The 17,123-nt window shown below is 40.3% G+C and overlaps 1 protein-coding gene across 4 annotated transcripts in view; it reads left to right on the forward strand.

The window, feature by feature from the left end:
* The window catches only part of esrrb (estrogen-related receptor beta), a 53,426-nt gene that overhangs the window by 21,214 nt on the left and 15,089 nt on the right, over positions 1-17,123 (forward strand). For 2 of the 4 annotated variants that reach the window (XM_053632969.1, XM_053632968.1), the window contains 3 exons: positions 2,349-2,465; positions 13,935-14,045; positions 14,773-14,934. In XM_053632969.1, the coding sequence (XP_053488944.1) occupies positions 2,349-2,465; positions 13,935-14,045; positions 14,773-14,934 (390 nt within the window). Of the gene's footprint in view, positions 1-2,348; positions 2,466-13,934; positions 14,093-14,727; positions 14,935-17,123 lie in introns of all 4 variants that reach the window. The other 2 variants (XM_053632971.1, XM_053632970.1) reach the window with 2 other exon arrangements.

The raw sequence follows: 17,123 nt of genomic DNA on the forward strand, positions 1-17,123 counted from the left end.
AGGACACAGGCTCCATTTACCAACAGTGAAACACAAGATGCATTCAACAATAAAGAGCAGATGCAAAACAATAGAAAATGCAATTTTTCATGCAACATTTCAGTCCGGTGTTGCAGAAAGAATCCTTGAAGGCCACAAAGATGTGAAGTGACTTTGAACGTTCCACTTCACTTAACTCATGTTACAATTAGATTTTTTTTACAGTTACATTTATATGGCACTTTTCTAGACACTCAAAGCTCTTTACATAGTAAGGGGGGAGGGAGGGAATCTCCTCAACCACCACTAGTGTGTAGCATCCACCTGGATGATGCGCCGGCACCCATAGCGCACCAGAACCCCCACCACACACCAGCTATTAGTAGAGAGGAGAGGGGAGAATGATGTAGCCAATTCAGAGCTGGGGATTATTGGGGAGCCATGATAGAGAAGGGCCAATGGGGGAATTTCGCCAGGACACCAGGGTTATACCCCTGTCATCCAGGTAGACAAATCCAAGGCAGTGCTGAAGACTATGCCATTTTTGTAGATATCTCACAGAATATTAGGTAGAGTACACTGGATTAAGCCAGTCTCTGAAAACTGGAAATGAACAAACTAATCTGGGCTCAGATGCGTTGAAAGCACCTACCAATCCTCGCAAGCGAAGAAGCACATCGGAAACATATTTGATTATAACCGTTTTGTTTTTCACATCAACGAAAGGGAAAACAGGAAGAGGAGCAGTCCGACTTCATCACACTAATATTCACACCTTTATTTACTCCAAACCCAAAGAGATCTGTGGAATTTGCATACTGATTTGTATAACCCAGATAAGAGGTGGAATTTCTAATTATTTAATATATCTAGGGACCTTCCACTTGATCTGCGCAATAATGTTAACATAATTGCCCGAGTTGGGAATGGGAAATGGAGGGAAGCAGAGGAAACGATGGTAGTGTATAGCGATGCTATTTCTACTTGGAGAAATAGAGCCAAAGCTGAAGGAATGAAATGTAAACGTGGTGCTATCAACTGAATAGGATCATCTTACACCTTAGGTTAAAAATTCTGGAATCCAAATAGTAAATTCAGTAAGTTTAGAGTATGATCATGTGTGAAACTTGTATTCATTTATATTTTAAGCTTCTTTCTTTTTTTTTTTTTTTTGCAGGTTTTGAATATAACATGCAGGCTTAACTGTGTAAAAACTCAAGATTTACATGGTGACCACATTCAGTTCATATACAGGTTTTTAGGAAGATATTCAAAGCACGCCCAGGCTAAACCGGTGTGGTATTGTAGGTGTGCTTTCGTATCATTCCCCCATTTATAGCGGACTGTTATTCTGCATTCAGAGTTCTCCCTCGCCATTACCCATACACATCCTAATTGAAATGCCTCCCTCTAGTTAAATGTACCTACATGGACACACGTAGAATGGGATCGTATATCAAGCACTCTAGCTATTGTTAGTCATACAATACAGCAGAAACAGCTCTTTTATTGTGTACCAATGAAACCCCTATTCATTTGTATCAAGCGCTGAAGTGCTTGACTTGAATAATGTATCAGTGCAGTAGACACACTATATGTAAATAGTGGGGGGGGGGGGGGTTGGGTTGCCACAATGGGAGCAGGTTGAGATTTGGTGGAACATAATGTAAAGTGCTTAAGGTGGTGCATGCAAGTCAGGGTCTGGTTACTGTTGGGTGGAGGGGTTTGGAGAGCGCAAAGGGATTTCAGGACACTTTTGCTACGTATTCTGCTCTCTTCTGCACACAAAGATATTTAAATGACATGAAAAACTTTCATCGTATTTTCTGATGTTAATGCAGTGTCTAGATCCTGTTCAGAGTGAATGTCTTTTTGAAGATGAAGTACAAACAATTCTCGTATTTGTACACAAGCTGTTAAACTTAAGATGTACGTTTAGCGGACAAATCAGAGCGGACCGGGATTAAACAAATGCAGATCAATGACAGTGTGCTTTTGATTCGTGTCAAATCATTCTTGTCCAGTAAAGGACATCTGTGGTAGGTCAGTGGATTTGTTCTAGTGTGTCGTTTGATTTGGCCTTTCTGCTTACCCCCATGTTCTTCTGCCATCTCTTATGACCGAATCAATTTAGTGAAGAAAATAAGAGATCATTCTACAGATTTATGTATGAATTATGAATGATGAACAATACCTGACTTGATGAATATATTGATGTAATGTCTGAATAGATACATCCCAGCGCCATAATACACACAATACATTTCCCCAGAACTGTTCTACATTAAGCTTGTATTTATGGGATCTTCAAGAAAGGCAGGTATAAAAGGAGACAGAACTGATATTTCTTTATGTCGTCTTCTGCTCAGGTAACATCGAGTACAGCTGCCCGGCCACCAACGAGTGTGAGATCACGAAGCGAAGACGCAAGTCCTGTCAAGCCTGCCGCTTCATGAAGTGTCTGAAAGTCGGCATGCTGAAGGAAGGTAATGAGCTTCTTAGACATTTCTACGTGGAAATCATGTTCTAGTTTTTTTTTTTTTTTTTTTAATTCTTTTTTTTACTGTCCATCTGACAGACTTTTTCCTGATTAACTCGTGTGCAGTCATCTTGAATCGAATGTTTTAGTCCAGCACAATTTCATATCAACATGATACAGTAAGTGTATTATATGACTGTGGTCCGAACATACTCTTAGAACATTTTGGAATCCCGAATCAGAGTAAACAATGATACCAGGGACGCTATTTTTGTTGTCCGTCTGACATTAAATGAAGCTTAAAGTTATCCCTTTCACAGCTTTACCAACTCTCTAGTAGCAAAGTCTTAGTATCTAATTTTCCCTTAATAATACAACATGCTGGCATTTAACACAGCTGTTGTGAGAGTTATTTTGCCGACACAGAACAAGACAGATCTGATTCTGGTGTAAAAAAAAAAAAAAAAAAAAAAGGTAGTTGGCTGATTTGCCAATGGGTTAATGCCAGGCCAGAACGGAGTTTAAGAGCCCTGTTGGCATGGCCCAGCTGTCCGCCCCCTATGTCCCTGCCACAGAGCAGTAAATAATGCGCCTGTTGGACACAGAGACAGAAATATGCTGAATAGGTCGATCCCTGCATCTGACTAATAGAAGTGTAACAGTATTCCGACTGGAAGGGCTTCGGCGCGGTCCCTGAGCACACACTCCAGCCGCTCTCAGCTCTCCCCGGCATATTGATCCGCTAAATGTTTTCCGAACATCTCAGCTCCCTTCCTGTGGATGCTTTTTTAAAGTCATGCCACTTGGGAATTCAGTGACAATTAAACATGCTGGTCATGGATTTTTTTTTTTTTTTTAAATCTTGGACAGTTTTCTCTCTTCCTCCAGTTCATCTCTCTGGAGGGCCTGTGTTAGCTAGTTCTGCCTGAACGGCAACGTGTATTTAAAAAAAAAAAGAAAAAGAAAAAAGTAGAATTTCTTTTGAATGGAAAACAGAAGTGAATATTAATGCAGATATTATACACAGGTTCAGGACTATATTTTGCATATTTATGTATTAAGTCTTGGCATTAATGGAATGCAAGAGGAATGTTATATAATGTGCTTTACAACACAGTCACATATATGTAGGCAATATTCCACGCATACAGTGAGAACAGGTGAATAGAAAATCCGTTGTGGTGGTGTAATACACCCAATCCATCCATTTAGTGTCTGTAAATGGCTCTTCCTCAAAGCAGCAGAGAGCAATCTATATGGACCTAAGTGAGGTAACGAAATCTCTCAACTGCATGTTGCGATAGAGGGAGGGAGAGCGAGAGAGAGAGCGAGAGAGAGCGAATGAGGGAGTAATCGCATTACTAGCTGATGAAAAATTAATGGAAATATATTATCTAGAGGAATAAGAGACTAGAAAATAGGGAGAGATGGTCATAAATGAATCACCAGTGTCAGTGCAAAAAATGAAGCTTAGCTTAAACAAGAGCCAGTCAACTACACGGCCATAGTCATGTACCACACATGACAGCAGGCGGCCGGTGGAAATGGAACGACGAGCAGACATTTCTCTCAGCGGACGCGCTGGCAGTGGATAATGCACTGAGAGAAAATCATAAAGAATTCACATAATTCTTAGACTATGAAATTACGATTGTAGAAGTGATTGAAATTGTATTCTTCCCCTTGCACATTTCATTCTCTCTTTCTCGTATATTTAACAGCTGTTATAATTTAGAATTGGTGGTGCTCCTTTGCATATGAATGAACAAGTGAACAAACATATGACATCAACCTGAATCATCTCTGTTGTTTAGACTATTTTTGCCACTGGGGTATTTCTCAATAAGAGTAGTCTATAAATGCACCCCAAACAGTACTCAGGACAGAGTTTACTGCTTGCAGGACCTAGATGTCTAAAAGTGTCAGACGTTACCACATGAGCTAATAGAAGCTTGTTTAGGTGGGTGATTTATACAGGATAGACGCTGTGCCAGAGAACAGTGCCGTATGGAGAACACAGCACACCTTCTCTAATTCACAGCACACCTTCTCTGATTCTCAAATCTTCCTCTAGTCCTCCATTATTTCGAAAAGGTCACATCTCCTGTCCTTATTCATTCTGCTTGCAGATACCTACATCCTTCTTCAATGTGACTCCAATACTGTCCTCAGCATACCCCTTATTACTTATGAACGAGTAACTTGTAGCACTTAACACGAAGCTCTTAAGCTCCATCCATGCCAGTGCCAAGTCAGCCGGCGCGTACCCACACTCTCACCTTCACCTATAATTTCCAAACACTATCAAAATAAGTAAATACAATTTGCAAATGAATATGAAGACGTGAAAGGCATCTTACTGTGCATTTGGTATCTCTCCTCGATGCAAGGTCGTGCGTCTGTCTTCCTGCCTACGCTACGTGAGCGCGAAATCAATCAGGCATTTCAAGGAGACAAGAACAAAACAGAGACCTGTGTCCATCTCTCTGAAACACTTCCTGTCGCTTGGTAACTGCTGAGGAGAAGGCTGCGTCCAGTCTGGGCTCTTTTAGTAGGTTAGAAGTGGAAAGGTCATGCAGTGAATGGATACCATCAAGCCTAATTATAACTATACAGCTTGTAGAAAGTGCAGCATAGACCATAAACTTCCAATGGTACTTAATTGTTCTTGCACTGTCTATAAGCTTCTGAGATTCCAGGGAGTGTCCTGTAAATTTATGAGAGATTTCAATTTACATGCACTGCTTGATCTTCTGTTTGCATTCAATCATTAAAGTTTTTTGTTTTTTTTTACGTTATCGTCATGTAATCGTATGATGTAACGATAATTGGTTGTGTGTCGGTGCGTGGTCAGACAGCGTAACGCCGTGCCTGTTCTTAGAGATATGCAACAGAAGTCGGCTTGAAACTCCTGTGAAATTGCTTCATTTCCTCCCGTCTGTATAAAAGAGGAAGTGATCAATAGATCTACTCAAATGTCAAGGACTACAGTTTTTTTCCCCCCCTTCTGATCAATGGAAGAGGATCAGAGCTGAGATGATAGGAAAAGATACTATTGAGAGATTACACTGATGTAATCCAATGGCTACAGTCCTTTAACTGACTAGCAGATCCATACATGTCTCTTATCCATACATGCAGTTTGATATTTGAAGTAGAAAATGCTGTAAATGCTTAAAAAAAAAAATAAAATAAGGCAAAAGGAATGTACATGTAGGTAGAATTTTAGTTAAACATGTGCAGGCAAATAAATCCTATAAATAAATCCAAACTAGTGATTTTTGGCCGAAACCAGAAATTCTGGATGCACTCAATTTCGAAAACCAATAATTGCCTAAAAGAAAAACAAACAAACAAAAACTTGTTTTAAAAGAGCTGCCTTTTTATATAGTTGTATAATTATTATGCTTTTTAATAATTTTCATGTATTTGAATGAATATCAATGAATATCAGTTGAAAAATAAAAAAAGTACGAGGCAATGAAATTACAAGCACTTTTATTAAAAGTCAAAATTAACAATAACAAAATGACAATAAAACAATTTAAATAAATGGTTTTATTGGTCTACGAAATCCAGTATTCTCCACAACAGAGAATGGCTGGTCATCTAAGGCGATTATTTTATTATTTTATTTTCCATTATCTTCTCAATTCTGCCATGTGCTTTGGCACTGTTTGCAAATTTCTTTGCCTTTTCATATACCGTGGCAGCAGATGGTGTCGGCATGCTAGTTTGGGTAATTTTAAGCTTTTTTTGCTCTTCTGTACTCTGCATATTGAATTGGATGTTGTGCTTTCAGGTGGTGTATCAGACCTGTCGTCGAAAAGTGCTTCGGCGATGTACCCCCTCTTGAAACCTCAGCTGAACAAAGACTACAAATTGCTATTGTGACGTCCTTAACTTGAAACTTTAAAATAGTTCCACATCGCTGACACGATCGCTCTTTGCTTGGTAGCGCAGTGATGACATTAGCTCACGCGTTGATTTAAGTGATTTGAGATGGGGCACGGGGCAACATGAAAACGTTTTATTTTCAGCTGAAAATGTTCGACGGACGAAATTTCTGCTCGGCAATAATCCAAACTGTTAACAAAAAGGATACATACACAGGATAACAGCTAATGCTAAGTGATGCACATACAGAGTTTAAGGAAACCAAGCACTTATGTGGGGATAGTCTTCCCCAGCCACATGGTGACCCATGGCTGAGAAATGGGCAGGTCTGTTTGATCTCAGAGATACACTGACACCAGAGCAGCATCCTGAATGTCTGTGGCTAGTGCTTAAGATGACTCCCCAATACCGCAAATCTCCCAGGACACAGATACTGGACTCAACAGCTATTCTAAGAGTTAAAGAAAATGTATGCTGGAGAATCCTCAGTGTCCAGCATACTTGGGAGATCTGCAAAGAGGGCTCGCCTCATCCAGTGGACCAGGACCTAAAAGGACTCATGAGAACTGCATAGTATATAGTAGCATTAATGCTCTAACCAGTCCTCCTGAGGATTAAGAAGAGCACTCGGTTCATCATAAACTCAATCTATGGTAAGGCAGGCATGGGTGGCTAATTTGCAGTTTCCGGTGGTGATTGGCCCGGACCTGCACATGGCAAACTGCCAGCAGATGTAATCACTCGTCCATCACGGGAGCACTGATCTGACAAGGGTCAGTAAGCACGGAAAATATAAGCATTTTGCTGGACTTAACTGACCTCCATTTTAGAGGTATCTGCTTTGGGGGCTGAAGGAAACCTTCTCTTGTGTGTGTTTGGCTGTGGCAGCAATTTAAGTACAGCGGAGCTTGCATACTATTCTGAGGGGTACAAACGGAAGCTTCCACCATACTGACGCCCATAATAAAGACTAGGAGGTGTTGTTCCTTTACCGACTTTTTTTAACATTGTGGGTGTTGTCCAGGACTGGACTGCCTTAACTTTCTGTTCATTCATAACTACCTCCTTGCGGCTGTGTTATAGTGTGAAGGTTATGGATAGGGACCTTGAGCCACGCTGAGTAGGCATTAGTAGTTGAAATAGGAATAGTAATTGTCTGATGTTTGGATGGATCTCCTATCATAGCCGAACGGCTGGTATCCATTTATAAGTTTACAAACTCATTCCTGAGTGAAAGTGAAAAAAATATCCCGCTCCCATGACATTTTTGTTGTGTCCTTCACGTCACATGCACACCTTCAGTCCCAACCTAATGCCTTGCGCACCTATTAGGCTTTCTTAATAATGCACCTCCTATTCATACCTGTATTTGCATTAGTTTAGAAAACATTACCTATTCGTTCCGAATAACGTATACGTATTCTGTTACATCCCTAGATCAGACAGAAATTGCATTTCCTAACTGCTTAAATTGTGCCAGTATGTAGTCTGAATGAAATGGGGCGATCTATTTGCAGAAGATTTCCAGTACCCTCAGTAGTTCCTTCCCCCCAGTGTAAAGAGGTGTAGGAGTCTGTCAACTGTCTGGCTGCCAGTTCCTCTGAAGTTGGCCTGTTCCTCAGCCTAACAGGTGAGAGGATTACAGCAGGCGATAACACATGTTTTCCAGCAGAGAGGGTTGGGAGGGAGCCGGCAGGGCGGCCCACTTCTTCATGAGGCCTTAAACATTGTATATCATCTCTACTGGAAGACAGACAAATGAATGACTGCCCAACCACATGTGAAAGCATCTCTGCATGATTCACATACGCTCGTCCATGCCCTGGAGAGATGAAATACAGGCACTCTTAACTTCAGTAGAGAATAATCAAGAAATACATGCAGGAATTCAGAGAGCAGCAAAATTGTGCTGTGTGGTGTGATAGCCACTGTTCCAAATGGTTCAGTTGTGGTTTTGTGGTTCTTATTTGCGCATGCCTGTGAGTGCTGCTAAGCCACAGGGTGTCAGTTTTCTCATTTCGGGATTCAAATGGGTGCTCAAGAGTGGCTAATAGTCTTCAATGGGTACTTCAGGTCACCGGTAGGCCATGACCTCATTCACCCAGCTGGTGGATGGTACATCATCTGTATTTGCCGGTGTGGCCTTTTTCCGTTTTAAAATGCTTGTTTCATTCCAAGCTAATGGAAAAAAAAGTAAAAATTTAAATTCCAGTCATCACATGCATTGGCATAAGCATTTGAATGAATTTGTGATGCATTTGTGCATCACAGTTTGTGATTCTGAAAGATTCCAGGCTGGCAGGTTGTTAACTTGTTAACCAGACCTGTTAGATGTAAATGTGATCAGTCATCCCAGATGGAAATGTTTTCAAACATCTGAAGCACTGGCAGAAGAACACACCTCCAGTATGGTGAAAAGCCACCCTAGTGCCACCTAACCAACTCGAGTATGGGGATCCTGCTGCATCTTACATCTTTCAGGATTCAGTGGTTATTCTTTCAGCCTGTCAGCCTGTCCGTTACCTCCAGTTCCTTCTCATCATCACTCATGAGAATGAATGCCACGACATGCTTGCAGGCATCAGGAGCTGCCAGTCAGGGGCCATGTGAAATAGTGCTGACGAGGGGGTTAGTGGCGGCAACCATGAAAGGCAGGGTTTGTTTGGCCCTGGGACACGGCCCTGTGCTTTTCCCAGCTAAAAACAAGTCCGCCTAAGCTCCTCTTGGCACTGCCAACCATCCCAGCCATGCTGACACTTTCCCCTCTCCCAAGGGACAGGCACCCAGAACAGGTGATAGACCCAAAAATAAGGTTCCCCACCAACCCTCACTGGCCTTCTCGGTCCGGCCCACACAAAGTGAGTGGGGACAGGCCCTTTTGTAGGGGCCGTACTTGGAGAGGGATTATTATTGTTTTTGTAAGAAAGAGGAGCCTGGGGTCAGCTGGCCCTTGTCCGGCCCCAAGCACGGGGATAATCCCCATGCAAATGCCAAACGCTTTGGCCCTGAGCCCTTCTTCTCTCCACTGGCACCCCGCTTGCTTTGAAGAACTGACACCCAAGAGCCAAGCACTATCTGCTCTGCACCAGCAGCAGCGGTCAGAGCTGTACAACACACACACACACACACACACACACACACACAGACACACACACGTATACACGCACGTGTTTGTTGATTAAGCTTACAGCTGCTGTGTCTGTAGTCTCATCTGAGCGAAGCAATGCTTGAAGAACAAGAAAAGAGTGTGACATGCTCAATTCCTCATTTGCATTTCAGCATGTCATCAATGACCTGGCTGTCTGCACTGTTTTTAGGTAGTGATAACTACTGGGAATTGGCTAAAGACACATTGTGGCATTGCAGTGGTAATCTTTGGTGTCAAGAGTGTTTACCTCATCACTTCCTCTATTGCATTACTCTTGAATGATGACTTTCCAAATTAGTTTTCTGCCACAGATTTTTTCCCCCACTACACTTATAGTGGACTTTATAAACTTTGTAAGATTCGGTCCTGAGATATAAGCAATTAAACCTGGTGTTCAGTATTAACCAGTTGTATTAATCGTATTAATTATAGTCACTTATTGATACACTATGAAGTTGTTAAGTTTTAGTCAGTTATATTTACAATACTGTGCAAAAGTTTTAGGGACCCTGTTTTATTTTTTTTAGTACAAACTTTGGTATACATTTTTATTTTATGACTTCTACATTCAAATCAAATGCAAAAAACATTTTAGATTCCCAAACATTAGTTGTCTAGCACAAAATTAAATGTTACAGAAAAATGTTTGTATGTCATTAAAGAAAGCAGCGTATTAAGTGATATGAGACACTTTTCAGATAAAAAACACAATGAAGGCTGCTGGATTTTTCTGCAGAAATAAGAAGCAAGTGCAACAGTCAAAGTCTCCAGAAGAACCGTGGCTGGTTCTGCAAGATGCTCGATAAAACTTACAGCTCATTTCCTTATAAAACTGCACTAATTCTACCTGAGACTACTATTTTTATTTTTATTTTAATTTTTTTGTCCCACCAAATATTAATTTTTATTTCATTTTTTTTACTCTTTTTATGGTATATATATTTTTTAAATGTATAAACATTTAATTTCATTATTTTGAAGGCATCTTTGCTCTACAGCATTTATTTGCATGTGTCTAAAACTTTTGCACAGTACTGTATACATTTTTCTGTTTTTTATTTTTTTATTTTGCCAAACTCAAAATGGAGTATTGATAGTCAAGTGCCCAGTTGCCTTTACCTTCTATCACATCAAAGAAGTATCAGTGAGATCATGATAGTCCTATGATAAGCCACTAATTTTCCATTATAGAACTCTCTCTCTCTCTCTCTCTCTCTCTCTCTATCTCTCTCTCTCTGTGCGTGTATTGCTCTCTTTCACTCACTCTCTCACCCTGACCCTCTCTGAGTGTAAGAGAGACTGGCTAGTGCCAAGCTTTAATTCCTGTCAGCATCTGTTAATTATGGCAGGCACTGTTCTAATTAAAACAGGCACCCATGTACCTCGGAATCTTCACACCAGCTTCGACATGGCCGACACTAACATGTGACATAGAGATGAACGTGGAATGTTTCAGAGTGCTGGACTCACATTGGGCCACATGCTCAACAAGACGTTCCAGGGAACATGAAGATAAAGCGCAAAAAAGATGTTACTTCAGTGCTTTGACAGATGCATCGTGTATGTAGGTTAGGTATAAAAAGCTTACAAATCGGATTTACTCTAGCACGAGCGCAGTGTGTTAGATGGTGATGTCATGAATAGTGTAATCATCTACTTTGTAAATTGTCATTTACTCTCTGCTGCATTGCTCATCTTCACGATTATTATAGTGAAATTAAAGTTTGAGTTAGGAGAAATGAGATTTTTTTTTTTTTTTTTTTTTTTTTTTTTTAACTGCGATTTAGCAACCGTCAAATGATTTCCCAGTGTTTGCTATGAAGGGAGGGACCATAGGGACCAGTGGGTAATTAGGTTAGTGGGTTGTCAGTGTCAGGAAATTGAAAGACAATCCTAATCAGATTTCTGTTTCTAGGGAATCAAATCATTTATATAAGTAGCAGAAATCAGCTCGTTCCTGTGGTAAAACAATAATACAGTTTGTTTCAGCTGTCCTTTGTTGTGTATGTGATTATTTTAAGTGAAATTGGCCCTCAAAGGGAAATTAAACGATTGCTGAATATCAGGCCACATTGGAAAACGTCTAGGATGCAATTTTACAGCGACTCTAGAGGTTAACTGTACATTTGCTGTGGATTTCACTGGTAGTGTAATAGAGTCAAACATTTTATCTTCTCTCTCTCTCTCTCTCTCTCTCGCTCTCTCTGTCTCTCTCTCTCTCTCCTCCAGCTCTATTTCTCCCACCCGTCCTCATCCGAGGTCGTTCTCTGAAATGTTCCTGCTTATTGTGTTGATTTTTTTTTTTTTCAAGGCAATAGCGGGATGACATTAGCATAATTTTCAGTAGTAACACTCCAGTCTCATTTCCCATAGCTCTGCGATTCTAATACGATGAAATCATTTAGCAAGTGCTCCCCCCCTTCGACACCTCAAGTAGTTGGACATGCTTCAAACCAGTGAGCTTGCTTTAATCGGGCTTTAAACTCATTTAAACATTACTGCTTTTATTTCCATTCGAAGCATTTGTAATTTTTGACTTTCGGATTATTAATTCATCTGAAATAAATAGAGCTGATTTTTTTATATATACATACATATATATATATATATATATATATATATATGTGTGTGTGTGTATATATATATATATATATATATATATATATATATATATATATATATATATAAATATATAACATTATGCATTTACACAAACGACAGAGATATGGTTTTGCATGGTGTGAAATATAAAACTGTATTAACATTCTTATCAAATAATTGACTAATAAATAACAGATGTTGTGATGAGCATTGTGGCATTTACTGCACTACATTAGCTCTGAAGTGACTCCAGTAGGGAAGCAGGGGAAATGCACTGATAAGCTTCTACACTCATCCTGCTAGAGTTAGTTAAATAAAAACCAGGCTGATTTATTAGACCGTTTGTGTGTGTGTGTGTGTGTGTGTGTGTGTGTGTGTGTGTATCCAGCACAGCATAGTAATGTGTGCTCGGGTGTATAGGTGCTAGCCGAGCTGTATGTATATGAAATGAGTAAGTGTCTCAGCTCCGTGGTTAGCATGCTCAGCGGCTCTGCAGAAAAGCTAAATAATTAGAAGGCCGGTCTGTGAGATCATTGACCTTCGTTTAAATATTCATGTGTTTGTTGTGCAGTGGACAGTGGAGCAGAAGCAGCAGACTGCTCTCACATATGGAGCACTGCCACTCCTGTGACACAATCTACCAAAACAAGCACCAGCCTGCCTCTGCACACTGCCTCTGCCTTTCTCCGTCTCTCCCTCTCTCTCTCTCTCTCTCACCCTGTCACACACACACGGGTCAGGGTTGTTTGCGTGTGTTTCTTGTACTTCTGCTTTCTCTGTCTTTCTTTGGTTTTAAATGACCGTTAAGGAGATGAAATGATTTATTTACACTCTGATCGTGTTACCTAAGAGCATTTTAAGTGTGTGTGTGCGCAGAGAGCATTCTGGATTCACAAACTGTTGCATCACGTAAATTGTCTCTAGATTTCTTGCAAAAAGGTTAAAAAAAGTTATTTTCAATTAAATTGTCAGTCTTTTATTCATACATTTATTCATGAATTTAGACTGGTAATGTAACATTTTATTGTTGCAATCATCATGCATACAGTTTTGTGCTTTGTAGACGTTCTGAGTGAATTCGTTTGTGGGTAGGAAAGACGGAGTGTGTCGTGTGTGTGTGTGTGTGTGTGCACCGATCAGCCATAATATTGTGCGAGTCCAAAACCGTTCTGACTCATCGAGGCACGGACTCCACAAGACCTCTGAAGGTGTGCTGTGGTATCTGGTACCAAGACAGCAGCAGATCCTTTAAGTCCTGTAGGTTGCGAGGTGGGGCCTGCATGGATCCCACATCCCAGAGATGCTCGATCACTTTGAAGTCTGGGGATTTTAAGAGGCCGCTGCCATTATGGGCAGTAGCCCTTTGCCATGAAGGGGTGTACTTGGTCTGTAACAATGTTTAGATAGGTGGTACATGCCAAAGTAACACCCACATGAATGCTAGGACCCAAGCTTTCGCTTCGGACTCACATCAATGAGCCTTGGGTTCACCGGTTGTCCTTCCTTGGTCCACTTTTAGAAGGCATTAACCACTGCATACTGGGAATACCCCACAAGACCTGCTGTTTTGGAGATGCTCTAACCCAGTCGTCTAGTCGTCTAGCCGTCACAATTTGACCCCTGTCAAAGTCGCTCAGATCTTTACACTGCCCATTTTTTCTGCTTCCAACACATCAACTTTGAGAACTGACTGTTCACTTGCTGCCTAAAATATCCTACCCCTTGACAGGTGCCATTGTACTGAGATAATCAATGTTATTCACTTCACCTGTCAGTGGTTTTAATGTTATGGCAGATCGGTGTATAACCCGCTGTTCTGTGATTATCCAGGTGTTCGTCTTGATCGTGTCCGAGGAGGCAGGCAAAAGTATAAGAGGAGGATTGACACAGAGAACAGCGCCTACCTGGGCCTCACCCTACCACCTCCAGCAAAGAAACCATGTAGGATTTCTCTCTCACACACACACACATGTTTTGGTCCTTATAAAGTGCTAAATATGTGTACACACACACACACACACACACACCAGATTTTCACCTGAATAAAGAATAAATGTAAATGTCTCATATATACACACAGTTCACACTCCATTACACAGACCTGGTAATACTGAAAAATGCACTTTTTTTTTCTTCACAAAAGCACAACGCAGCCATGGAAGTAGGTGTTATTTTTCTGTTTGACTGCCTCTTTTCTCATCAGGGAAAGCTCACAAGCTCAAACATTGTTCCATATTTACAAGTCTCCTGAATCAATACTCAGTTGTTGTTGCTGGGGTTTTTTTTTTTTTTTTTTTTGTGCTTGTTTTTTTTTTTTCATTCTCTTTGTGCTGCCTGGATTGGATTTAAACTAATGACCTGTTGAGACTTCTGCAGCGCAATATAGAAATCTTCACACTAATATACTATTAAAGCAATATTTTCATTTTAAATCAATAACTTCATTTCCATTTATTGACCTGACATGAATATTTACAATTCAGCTTGTGGCATAATTACCACGAACACACACGATGGCAGTATAGTTCATAAAATGTCCAGGTACATGGTCATGTGTTGAAGTGCTCTTTCACATGAGGTGATTATGTATCCTGACTTTTTTAAGGATTAGTTGGATCAATAGCTAATCAGAATATCCATCTGTGCCTTTGCTACTCTTCTTCCTCAGTGACAAAGATTGTGTCCCACCTGCTGGTAGCAGAGCCAGAGAAGATCTATGCCATGCCAGATCCCACCATGCCCGAGAGTGACATCAAGGCACTGACCACGCTGTGTGATCTCGCCGACCGCGAGCTGGTCGTCATCATCGGCTGGGCCAAGCATATCCCAGGTGAGTTCACATTAGCTGTGTTCACACGCTGACAAATAAGTCTGCTAAGAGTTTGACTGATAGTTGAATCAGAATTTTAAAACCGTAGTCAGAGGTCAATTCAAATAAACTGTCTGTTCAATTAAAAGAGACGGATCAGCAGTTTAAATAGAAGAACTATCGCCATGTAACCTTCTACTTCTTCACCTTTGTATATAATCTGTATATAATTCTAGAGCATTCATCACGTTCATGTTACGGATGTGGCTGCGTATGCAGCTGATATTTTGATGCACAGTGCAGCACGATACTTACACTCCTCCTCAGCATCTCTTCAGTTAGACGTGTGATTTGACATGTGTTTTTGCTGACATTATTAAAAACCTTTAAACTTCAAAATCCAAGCAACTTGACGTTATCTCTGGCAATCAAGCTTCTTGTTGTTACATTGGTTCAGAAGATTACTGTGTTTCGATTTTAGAGAGTTTAGTTCAGAGACTTTTCATTGGCATTCTAGTCATATACAAGTATACAGTAGAACAAAATAGCATTCTCCATGGCCTCAGTACGACGTTACAGAGGGCACCGACAGCAGTGTGCACAATCGACAATATATAGTGCAAAACTTGAGGAAAGCAAAGTAGCAGTACAATAGACAAAACGATAAATACAATAAATACAAACAGAGCAATAAATACAAACAGTGGGACAATACAATAAATACAACACGGGACATTAAACACACAACAAAATGGGCGGTGTGTATGTGTGGTGGCACAATCATCACTAGCAGCATAGAAGTCCCTGAGTTATAGTAATAAGTTGACAGTGCTGTAAATTGTAATACCAATTCCTAATAAGGAACTAATTTGTTTGGATTACATGTAAACAGTTGGTGTGTGTCTATTGCATGCAGTTCAACTGCAAGAAGAACTTTTGTTTCATTGCTTGTTTTAGTTAGTAACATAGATGTATATGAATAGCATTTAGACCTTATGCATTTTAAAATAACCTATGAAAATGATTCCTTATGGCTGACTACTAAAGAATTTCAAGAGGCTTTTATTTTTTAGTCAAGAATGACAGAAGAAAAGACTGTTCGGATGCATAAATGCAGCTATGTGTGAAGATGGTGCCATTTTGGGATCTGGAGAGGGAAAAAAACGAAAAACATTTCAAAACAAACTTTTTAGCACTGAGGACAGCAATAAATGCCGCTTTCCATAGTGAAAAATGTCAGCTTTTTTTCTAATGTTAGCTAGCTTTGACTGGGGATCAACTTTTACCCTTGGCTAGTTGTTCCATCTAATATTAGGTGTTGTGACATAATTTTATATTTCGTTATGTCACTATCATGTGAACCACGTGAACAAATTTGCTGCCAACACCGGCAGCTAAGAATGATTAGGTATTAGTGTGTTAGCTAGCAAGGCATGTACCACCAAGCATGATTTTTGGTCTAGCAATCTCCCATTCATTCTAGCTACGTATTATGGAATCAAATTCAATTTAAGCACTGTGTCATCCAGACCGAATCAGTTTTTTCTTTTCTTTCTGAAAGTCAGAGATTAGCAGTGTAGCTTGTAATGGTGACATAATGACGATAGAATGAATTACATTGAATTTGTGTGAAGTTACTATGCTCCAATATTTCTTATACCACGTTTTATGTTTCAGCACCTGTCCACATTGCCCAAGACCATTTCAATATGGAGGGCATATCTCCTGGAATACAGGCTCTGTTACCATTTATATATGCTGGCTATGTGTATAGTTCATATCAGAAACCATGATAATTCTGTGTGTGAGGTTTTAACATTTCGGTCATAAAAATAAAAAATGTGAAACTGACCAACAAAAAGACCTAATATACAGCTCGGTTACGTTTTTTGGGGGAAGATGGTAATCAGAAGCTCAGTGAAATGTTATCTAGTAAGAAGATTAAGAAGACTTTGATCCCCATTCCGTCATGCTCACACACACACACACACACACACACACACACACACACACACACGCAAAGTACAGTGCTGTGTCAGCGCAGAAAGAATTTAGCAAGAAGCTTAGCCACAGCTAGATCACTAATGACCCAATAACACAGTCCCCTCCTCCTGCTATACACATCATTCCACATATTCTCGCTTTCATACACACCATCCTGTCTCAGGGTAAGCAGTTGAGGGCAAACTGCAAATGATACACTCATCACG

The sequence above is a fragment of the Ictalurus furcatus genome, chromosome 9, assembly GCF_023375685.1.
Source record: "Ictalurus furcatus strain D&B chromosome 9, Billie_1.0, whole genome shotgun sequence".
In the NCBI taxonomy this organism is placed as follows: domain Eukaryota; kingdom Metazoa; phylum Chordata; class Actinopteri; order Siluriformes; family Ictaluridae; genus Ictalurus; species Ictalurus furcatus.